At 39.7% G+C, this 11,042-nt stretch overlaps 1 protein-coding gene across 4 annotated transcripts in view; it reads left to right on the top strand.

Moving 5' to 3' along the window:
* The window catches only part of Cdkl2 (cyclin dependent kinase like 2), a 39,603-nt gene extending 29,166 nt beyond the window's left edge, over window positions 1–10,437 (top strand). For 2 of the 4 annotated variants that reach the window (XM_021210750.1, XM_021210749.1), the window contains exon 13: window positions 8,395–10,437. In XM_021210750.1, coding sequence (XP_021066409.1) covers window positions 8,395–8,466 — 72 coding nt within the window. In that variant the 3' untranslated portion in view covers window positions 8,467–10,437. Of the gene's footprint in view, window positions 1–7,484; window positions 7,574–8,394 lie in introns of all 4 variants that reach the window. The other 2 variants (XM_021210751.1, XM_029545429.1) reach the window with 2 other exon arrangements.
* Window positions 10,438–11,042: the final 605 nt, after the last annotated feature.

Below are 11,042 nucleotides of genomic sequence, written 5' to 3'. Positions count from 1 at the left end.
TCACAGGTGCAGCTCAGGCTCAGAGATACTTTTCACAGGTGCAGCTCAGGCTCAGAGATATTCTTCACAGTTGCAGCTCAGGCTCAGAGATACTCTTCACAGGTGCAGCTCAGGGTCAGAGATATTCTTCACAGGTGCAGCTCAGGTCTCAGATTTGATGTGCTTCAGGGGGAATGTGCTCTTAGGAATTTGGTGAGTCTCATATGGGATCAATTTTGTTTGTAAGTTCATTGTGCATAGAACTTTATTACACACATATATCACAAAACTTCTGACCTGAAATAATCCATTCTTTAGTTTTAGCTTTTGAGATGGGTCCTTTATCTTTAAAATTTTTATAAACTTTATTATAAAAAACTTGCAAATAAATAAAAATATCAAGTACCAAAATTAACCGTATCAAAAGTCTGTATAACTCAGTGAACTTTTTTTTTTTTTTTAATGTGCATGGACACTGTCTTCAGACACACCAGAAGGTGGCATCAGATCCCATTACAAGTAGTTGTGAGCCACCATGTGGTTGCTGAGAATTGAACTCCAGACCTCTGGGAGAACAGCCAGTGCTCTTAACCTCTGAGCCATTTCTCCAGCCTCAAAAGATTTATTTATTATATATAAGTACACTATAGCTGTCTTCAGACACACCAGAAGAGGGCGTCAGATATCATTACAGATGGTTGTGAGCCACCATGTGGTTGCTGGGATTTGAACTCAGGACCTTTGGAAGAGCAGTTGGCGCTCTTAACTGCTGAGCCACCTCTCCAGCCCCCTCAGTGAACTTCTAAACAGTTAGAATTAACATTCAGAATGGAAGCTGTGGAGCGTCACATTAAATTTTATACTCAAGTACTGAATATATTTCATATACCTATCTACTATCCAAACAAAAAAAAAATGATGGTAGAATTAGAACTAGAAGAAGAGTCAGCTGTGCATCCTGTCTTAGCCCATTGCCTGTACTCAGGCCTTCCTCGGCCCTGCACTCAACCTTTCTTCTTCTCTTCCCTTCATGTTACATATATTGGCATCTACATGTGTTTATATGTACACGTGAACTTTTGGATAGACTCTGCATATGAGAGAGAATATGTTTTTTTTTAAGATTGTGTGATTTCATTTAATATTACACATTCCAGGTCCATTCATTCATTTGCAAATTATACAACTTGATTTTTCTTTAGAGCTGGGTGATATTACATAAACACACACACACACACACACACACACACACACACACACACACACATTCACCGCCATCCAGACTGATTGTAGTGTTTTGCTTTTGTGAATGAAGCAGCAGTAAACATGGTGTGCAAGATCTTTATAGTAGTGTGTGGATATTCAGGAGGAGATGGAGTACCATATGGTTCCACTTCTAATTGTTTAAAAAAATCACCAAACTCATTTTCGCAACGGCTGTATTAGTTTTCAGTGAATAAGGATTCCTTTCTCTTCGCATCTCCAACATTTTTTAAGAAAGATTATTCATATGTGTGTGTGTATATATATATATATATATATATATATATATATATATATATGAATGACCACATTGTAGCTGTTTTTGCTGGGAATTGAACTCAGGACCTCTAAAAAGGCAGTTGTTGCTCTTAACCACTGAGCCATCTCTCCAGCTCCATTCTCCAACATTTGTTGTCAGATTTGTCGATGATGGCAATCCTAACCAGCACGAGGTGGGATTTCAAAGCAGTTTTAATATGTATTTTTCTGATAGCTAGGGATATCAAACACTTTGAAAAGTAGTTATCGGCCATTTGTATTTCTTTTTTCAGAAGCTGTAAAGCCTGTTTCATTTGCCTGTATGTGTAAGTTGACTGTCAGCTTTTATTTCCTTGGCGTTTAATTTTTGTAATTCTCTGTGAATTCTGGACACTAGCCTCTTGTCTGAAGTGTGGATCCTTCTCTCCTCCTCTGTGGCCTGTCTGTTAGCCCTGCTGACTGTTCCCTTTGCTGGTTAGAAGTGTACTTCTTGCACTCCCGGCTCCCGCTTCTGGGGTTAGTTAGCTCCTGTGCTGTGGGTGTTTTATTTGAAACGGTCTGGCCTACCCACATATTTTGAAGGGTATCTCTTATGCTTTTTTTCTAAGTTTCAGGCTTTAAATTAAGGTCTTTGGTTCATTTTGAATTGAGTTTGGTGCAATGTGAAAGATATAAAGCTAATTTAATTCTTCTGCCTTAGAAATCTATTTTGCCAGCACCATTTGTTGAATAGGCTTTTTCCCGAAGTAGTTTTTGTCTACTTTGACAAAAATTAAGTGGACATAGCTTTGCCATTTTATTTTGGGTCCCTTATATTTGGCCTACTGTCTGCTCTTTTCCAGTTCCTGTTGGCTTTACCGCTGCAGTAGAGCATGTGTTTTGGTGCTAAGGAGATGAGAAATGCTGGGGGTTAGAGCACCAAAACACATGCTCTACTGCAGCGGTAAAGCACGTAGCCTATCCATGCTCTTCTGTGGCTTCTAGACATTCCTGTATTGTTTTCTCTCACTTTAATTCTGTATATTAAATTTTGTAGTATAGACATTTTCACAGTATTAATTCTATCTATCCAGGAATATTTCTAGTATCTTCTGCAATTTTTTTTCAGTATCTTGAAATTTCAATCATAGAGGTATTTTACTTTTTTGGTTAGGTATGTTCCTAAATACTTACTTTTGGCAGGAGCTATTTTGGATGGAATATTTTTCCTAATTTCTTTCTTGGGCAGTCACTGTTGGTGTAATGAGAGCTACTTCTGTTTGTGTTGATTTTGTATGCTGGAACTTTATGGCAAGTGTTTATTATGACTGAGTGAGGACTTTCTAGTAGACTCCGTAGGTCTTTTAAGTAAAGAATCTTGCTATCTGCCCATAGGAATGGTTTGACTTCTTCCCTTTATGTCTTTATCTGGTCTTACTGTTCTAGCTAAGATTTTGGGCACTGTATCTAATAAGAGAGAGAAGATTGGAAATCTTTGATCCTGATTTTAGAGGAATGCTCTGAGGTTTTCTTCATTTGATAGAATGGTGTGGTAGTTTGACTAAGAATGGCCAACACAGGCTCATATATTTGAATGCAATATTAGGAAGTATGGCCTTGTTAGAGTAGGTTTGGCCTTGTTTGAGGAAATGTGTCACTGGGGGTGGGCTTTGAGATTTTAAAAGCCCAAGCCAGTCCCAGTGGCTCTCTCTCCTGCTGCCCATGGATCCAGAAATAGAACTCCTCCATCACCTTGTCTGCCTGTGTGTCACCATGCTTCCCACCATGCTGATAATAGACTAAGCCTCTGAAACTTAAGTGAGCCTTAATTGTTTCCTTTGTAGGAGTTGCCATGGTCACAGTTTGTTGTATGAAGCATTTATTTCTTTTCTTTTTTTTTTTTTTTAAAGATTTATTTATTTATTATATGTAGCTATCTTCAGACACTCCAGAAGAGGGCGTCAGATCTTATTACAGATGGTTATGAGCCACCATGTGGTTGCTGGGATTTGAACTCCGGACNATCTTCAGACACTCCAGAAGAGGGCGTCAGATCTTATTACAGATGGTTATGAGCCACCATGTGGTTGCTGGGATTTGAACTCCGGACCTTCGGAAGAACAGTCGGGTGCTCTTACCCACTGAGCCATCTCACCAGCCCGAAGCATTTATTTCTAAAGTGTCCAGAATTTTTATCATAAAGGCATGATGAGCTTTGGCAAATAGCTTTTTGAGCTTCAATTGAAATAATCATGATTTTTGTCTCTGGAGTTTCTGTATTTTGAATCAACCTTGATTTTGGTATTAAACCTACTTAGTCATAATATCTAATCTCCCTTTTCCTCCTCTTTCTTTTCAGCTTTGTATGTATGTTTGTTTTGGTTTTGTTTTTGTATTTGTTTTTGGTGAGAAAAGGTCTCTTCTGTCCTGGAACTTGCTAATGTAGATCAGGCTAGCCTTGAACTCACAGAGATCTACCAGCTTCTGCCTCCTGAGTGTTAAATTTAAAGGTCTGCACCACCATGCCTGGTGATATATAATCTTCTAAATGTGCTCCTGAATTCAGTTTGCAAGTGTTTTCTTGATGATGTTTGCATCTATGTTCATTGAGGAAGTAGGTCTGTAGTCCTCCCCTGGCCGTGTGTGTGTGTGTGTGTGTGTGTGTGTGTGTGTGTGTGTGTGTGTGTGTTGTCTTTACCTAGTTGGCAGTGTTCCTTCACGGTCTACTTTCTGGAACAACTTAAGAATTGATCTGGGACTTCCTTGGAAGCTTGACAGATGTTAGCAATGATTCCCGCTGGTCCTAGGCTCGTCTTCACGGAGTGCTCTTAGTAACAGCTTCCATCTTGTTGCTGTAATGGGTTGGCTTGTATTCTATCTTCAGGGCTTACTTTTGGTACATGATATGCTTTTGGAATTCTTGTGTTTCCTCCAGGTTACCCAGCTTTTCAGAGTCCAGGTTTGCATTGTGGTTTGAGGGATGCTCGGAGCTTTCCCGGAGCCAGTGTGATGAGGCCCTTTGGTACCCAGTTTTACTAATTTTTAATTTTTCTCCCTTCTCTGTCAGATCAGCTAAGGGTTTGCCTGTGTCCTTAACTTTTTCAAAGAGCCAACTCTTGGGTGGGTTGTGTATTATCCTTTTAACATCAGGGCCACTGATTTCTCCCAGTCCTTCGTCCGTTCTTGCACAGTGCTCTCTTCAGGACCAGCTGCTTGTCTCCTGCGAGCCTCAGGTGCATCACTCGTTGGTTTATTTGATAGCTGTCTCTCAGGTTTTTAAATAACGAATACTTCTCACGATCAGCTCTCCCCTGCAGACTGCCTTGGCTGCACCCGGCGATTCTGATGCTAGTGGCTTCATCGTCAGTTACCTCCTGAGAGGTTAAAACTGCCCGACTGCTTTCTTACATGCCGTATTATCCATCCAGAAGTGTGTTGTTTAATTTCCAAGCATTTTTGTGTTCTATATAGTTTCTCTTACTGTTGATTTCTAGTTATGGCATTATGGTGTGATAGCAGATAAGTAATTTCCTCTTTTTGTTGTTTATTTTGTTGAGACTTGACTTGTGTCCTTTGGTGTGACCAGTTTTGGAGAACTTTCCATGTACTGTTGGGTGGAACATGTACTATTTTGTTAAGTCTAGTTCATCCATAGTATATTTTAGCTCTAAGATGTCTTTACTTATTTTCAGTTTGGAAGACCTATTTAAATTTGAGAGTGGAATATTAAAATACTCTACTCTCATTGTATCAGAGATTATGTGGCTATTTATGACCTTTAGTGTTTGTTTTATGAAATTAAAGACTCTAATAGAGAAAGCATAAAGATTTACAATTGTTTTCTATTTTGATGAATTGTTTTTTTAATAGGTAGTGTCCCTTTTATCTTTTCACTTAGCGTTGGTTTGAAATTCACTTCATATGATATAGAATAGCTATGCTGGCTTGTTTTCTATCCTTTGATATTAAGTCCTTGGGTATGTGTGATGGTTAAGTGTGTTTTATGGAGACAGCGCGTAGATAGCTCTTGTTTTCCCTCCCAGTCCTTTAGTTTGTATCATTTTAGTGGTGGCTGAGGCTCTTCACACTTAAAGTGTTATGGGAAGGGGTTTTCTATTTTTTCTGACTGTACTAGGTGATGCTGTTTTGCTGGATTAGCTGGGTTGCTGCACTGGACATGGTCGTTTCCGTCCTCAGTATAGTTTGTTTCTCTATAGTTAGGCTTTGTCTCTCTCCTTGTCAAGTCCCACTGAGAATCTTCTGCACTGCTGGTGGGACTGTCATGAACTGTCTTGCCTGGGTTTCTTCTTTTGAAACATCTTTATGTCCCCATGAGTGTTGGAAGATAGTTTGCAGGGCATAGTGTTCTCAGCTCACAGATGTTTACTTTCAAAGCTGGAGATATTCTATATTCCAGTGGCTCTTCCGGTTGCTAGGATAATCCTGATATTTCTGCCTTTGTCTCTGAGTTGACATTTTCTTGTGCTGCTTTTCAGATTATTTCTTCACCTTATATTTTGACGTCCTCACTGTAATATGTCATGGCAGGTGTCCTCTTTGGATATGTTTGTCTGGAGTTGTCTATGCCTCTTGTGTCTGAAAGCCTATTTCTTTCTGTAAACATGGGAAGTTCTCTGTGATAATTTCTTTCCTTTTCCTTTTTTTTTCATTTTTCTTTTTGTGTAGTAGCCACTCTTCCCCATCCCCTCCACAATAATGTGACTAAATAATCTATTTCATTCAGTTTTACCTCTGATCTTTCTTCTGTACTGTAAATTCTCAAGTTTGACCCTTGATTGTGTCCCAGACTTCTTGGAAGTATCAGCCATTCGCCTATTGTCCTTAATCCACCCCCCACTCCCCTGAGATATATGTGTCTGTCTGTACTGTCATCTCAGGGTCTGTCTGTTTGTTTCCTGAGGCAGGGTCTCTCGCTCACCTGGAATGTACCGGCGAGGCTGCTCAGCCAGCATCACATCTCTCCATGTGTCTCAGCGCCTGCACTGCTGAGATGATGATAAGCATGTGCTGTGATGCCCAGCCCTTCTCTGTGTAGATTTTGGGCACTAGACTCAGCTCCTCTCGCTTGTAGGGGCTTCACACCTGAGTTGCCAGTGCTCCACTCTGCTGTTAGCCCATACATCAGAATCTTAGCACTCCACATGCTCCCTTATTTAGTTCAAAAATGTCCAGTTAATTTTCTTAAGCCCCCGTGCCTGTTTCGGCCATTTATTTTAAGTACATTTTTCTCTACTTTGTGTAACAGTTATAATGTCTTTGGTTCCAACAGATTTTTGGTTTTGTTTTGGGATGAGTAGAAGAGATTGGTTGTAGTGGGGCAATGGCAGACTGAGGGTCTCCTTTTTGTTTGTGGGTTTTTGTTTGTTTGTTTGTTTTGGGGGAACTTGGTAGCCTAGGCTGTCCTTGAACTGGAAATCCTCTCATCTCTCTAGTGATATGATGATATCTGGTTCTAAAATGTCTTCTAAAACTATATATTTATTTTATTTTATACATCTGAATATCCTGTCAGCATGTATGCCATATGCATGCCCAGTCAGAAGAGGAGCCCATGAAAGTGGACTGGAGTTACAGATGTTGTCAGCCAGTACGTGGGTGCTTGGGAATTGAATCCAACAAATACTCTGAACCACTAAGCTCTCTCTCCCACCTCTCTAACAATCCTTTTAATGTATATAAACTAGGGGTGGTGTTGTATATCCGTCATTCCAACACTTTGGGATTGGAAGCAGGAGGATCAAGAGCTCAAGGTTGTTCTTGGCTAGATAGCAAGCCGGAGGCCAGTCCTGGCTACAATAAACTCTCTTCCCCAAACAAACAAACAAATAAAACATGTATAAGTATCCAAGTAGGGGCCTCTTACTTCATCCCTTTCATGAAAGCAATTCAGCTACAAAGAGTCTTAACAAACACAATCAGAATTCTTGTGGAGTAGGAGGTTTGCAATTACTGGGCACCTGTAATGCTTGTTTATTGATTTATAGGGAGCAGGATCACCCCTGTCAGATGATTCTGAGGCTGATTTGCCTCGGATGGAACACCAACACTGAGACTCATTTTAATCCTGAACAGGGTAGGTCTGATTCCTCACACTTAAAGCTGTGTAAACTCTTCATGAGAAACTTAGTGAAAACATTCTCTAGTAATTCCACGAGAACTGCTGCTGGCAAGGAAGTGGTGTATTGCTTAGAAGATCAGGGGCAATGTCCTCCAGGAGAACACGTCTGTCTTCAGGATCAGTCTTTCCCCTGTAGGCTTGCAGTGATTGCCCGCCAGTTTCTGTCCCAGTACCAAAATCTGCTCTACATAAACAGTATTTGTTTCATAAGAAGTGCCCCAATCCCACTCAGACTTACTTTAAATCTACTGGGACCTTAAGCTTAACATTTCTTATTCAATATCTCATTAATTCTATGTAGAATATGATGGTGATAAAATTCCATGTGCTATAACTGTGTCATTGCAATTAGTTTATTAACTTCAACAAAATATTTTGAACACCTATGGCATTAAAGCGAAGTTGAGTTTCAAGTGAACAAAGCTAAACCGCAAGCCTTTGTTTATACAAGCCCTACTAAGGCCCTGGGGAAGGTCTCCATGATGCAATCCCTGAATTAGCTCATGTGACCTATGAACCATCAAGTCATGTGAGCTCTACAAGTTGTGTGCTCTATAAAACTTAGATCAGTCAATGTTTGCATAAAATGAGACAGTATGCTACACATCATTGTTTAGATTGGTAGTTATCTTAAAGATTGTCCTTAAAATATTGAAGTTTCTTAGCCTACACAGCACCTGCAAGTATCACCAACACTCAGGATGGGGAAGTAAGTGACATAACAGTCAGCTTCCAGAAAGATCCTGGTAAAGTTTTGGTGTGCACCCTACTTTTAGATGCTGCCAGCCCTTGAGATGACCTCCTCCTGCACGAGAGCACTGATGCCCCAGAGGAGATCTGCGGTCTGACTGTTTCCAGAAGGAAACCTATGCTTTCTAAGAAAGGCTTTGCAGAAGAAGGGAAGACAGACTTCCAAAGACTTCAAAGGAAGATTGAACAAGTGCCCCTTCACCTTTCCAACCTATGATGCTATTCCAAGATATATCCATGGAACAATAGTGACATGGTTATTGTTACATGAATGTGTATTTGATATTAGTAGATTGTGTATTTAAAGTTATCTGAGGTTAAAAGTCAGTAAAAAAAAGGAGAAAATTATTATAAAAGGTCATGAATTTATGCATTGAACTTTGTGTATTATCTATATAAATGTTTACAGTTGAAGAAAATGAAGAAAAGCTAGCATCTATAAGAGAAAAGTTTCCTTTACCTTAACAATAAGAACACATTTTGAAAGCTTGCTCCTGGGCAGGAGAGTGGTGTGAGACTGCGGTAGGGTGGGGTTAGACGTGCGTCTTTGTTTTCTGTCATTGTTGACCGACTGGTCTCTACAGATCTAAGATCTGTGCTATTGCAAATCTGCCAGAGAATCCTTTTGTTTCTAATGACTGTGGTGTTGGCTAATCTTCTGAGAGATTCTGGTGCTAATGTTCTGCATGAAAGGATAAGATGGGAGCGGGGTGGGGAGAGTTTTGTGGGTACACCTTTGAGTGAAGAACTTTTTCTCCTTGAGGAAAAAGGTATAAAATATAAAAATAAGAGACGGGTGCAGAGCTGCCTGGCAGTCTGTCTGGTTCTCCTGACTAGGCCAGTTGCAACTGAGTCACCCAACCAAAGAGGCTTTTGGAGGCTTTGATGGAGTCCACTCTCGTCTCTGGTAGTTTGAGGTTGATAGTGGACAACCCACAGAAGTCCTATTGCCCTATTACCTCAGATACTTAGCCTTACCCCAAAGTCTTTTACCAAGGTGTATTCCACATATGCTTTCTGATGTATAGGTTTACACCCTTTCAGGCCGGAGGATTAGACCATTTTGATTCCAGGGTCTTAATGTCTGGGTTTCCAGCCATGCTCCCCATTTATCATTTGAGAAAATAGCTGTTCAGGGGCCCACATTTGTGTAGTGTTTTTGCATTAACCAACTAATGGGATCTTTTTTATTTTTTAAGCTGTTGACTAGAACTTAGCCTAAGAATTGAACAAGAATTCTTCATTCTGCTGTGGGACGTAAAAATGAAATCGTAAACTTGGATACTTGGAGTAGACATTCAGGATGACGCAAAATAAAGGGTTCTAACATAAAAAAATCTGTTGGTAATAGTTGAATAAATGTTGACTTTTATTTAAAGCTGTATTTTAACCTCTGACCAGTGGTCTGCCTAGGTTAGTGAGACTAACGTGCTGTTTTAAAACTCACCGTGTCAGTAGGAGTAGGCTTTTGCTAAAATACCATTATTTATTGTTATTTTGAAAATATTGCCAGCAGCTAGCAGCGTGGTGGGAGACAGTACTCGAAGCTGATGGGCACCTATCTAATTTCAGGGCTATTCTCATGTAAAGGCCAACGTGTGAATATCAGCCTAACAACGGAGGGTCTGCATCAGCTGATAATGTGTATTCTTGAGTTTGGTATCTTTGGCCTATTAAGATACTTTATGAACTTTACAATTAAGAGATTACAAATCATTTCTTAAGTCCTTATTGATATCTGAATATCATATTTTGTTAGACCTTGGTGAGGAACTACAGAAGTAAACGCTGTTCAAATGAAGACTCTACGTACTAAACCAACATCTTCTCTTTTATCAATGTGTGGGTGTTTAGTGTCTTCTTACAAGAATGTGATTTATGTAAACATGCTAATGTGAAATCAGTTTATGTACTTTTGGGAGACCGTGGGCTTGCTGTGCCCACCTGTGTTTTAAAATTAATAAAGATTGTCTAACTAAGCACGATATATGGTTTTAATTCATATTAAGAGATTATAAATAATATACATACCAGTGTATGGTATTATTAAATACAATTGAAATAGTTAATTTTTTCCTCTTTCTTTTTGTAGAGATTTCAGACATGGGGGTGGCAAGTTAATTTTTCTTGTAAAGTTGTTGCTATATATAGACAGTATTATATAAAATAACATTTTATAACAACTGAGGTGGGAGACCCAGGCCCAGGTTAGAGCCTGGGTTTTGTGTGTATGTTTAGAACTTCAGGTTTCCCACTGAAGAGGGAACATGGAAACATTTTCTTATGTGACTCTCAGTTCCGCTTGTTTTTAATCTTAGTACCATATATGTCTGTATTAAGCTGTTGGTCAGACTAGACTGAAAAATGTGCTTGAATATTTTTAAGGTCTCCTCATGCAACCAGGGAGCAGGGAAGCAGGGACCACCAGAGCTCCGTTCCAGGGTTTAGGCTTATCTAGTGAGTTCAGATAACATTTTCCAATAATTTTGTTGAGTGTGCTTACCTCAGAAAGAAACCCTTAACTCTTCCACTTGTATAAAAAGTTATGTTCCCATATTTCTTTTGTTTTGGTTTGGTTTTTTTGGTTTTTCGAGACAGGGTTTCTCTGTGTAGCCCTGGCTGTCCTGGAACTCACTTTGTAGACCAGGCTGGCCTCAAACTCAGAAATCTGCCT

Source organism: Mus pahari, chromosome 13, assembly GCF_900095145.1.
Source record: "Mus pahari chromosome 13, PAHARI_EIJ_v1.1, whole genome shotgun sequence".
NCBI lineage: Eukaryota > Metazoa > Chordata > Mammalia > Rodentia > Muridae > Mus > Mus pahari.
Note: the sequence above shows the minus strand (reverse complement) of the source record. Positions and strands in the feature narration are given on the sequence as shown.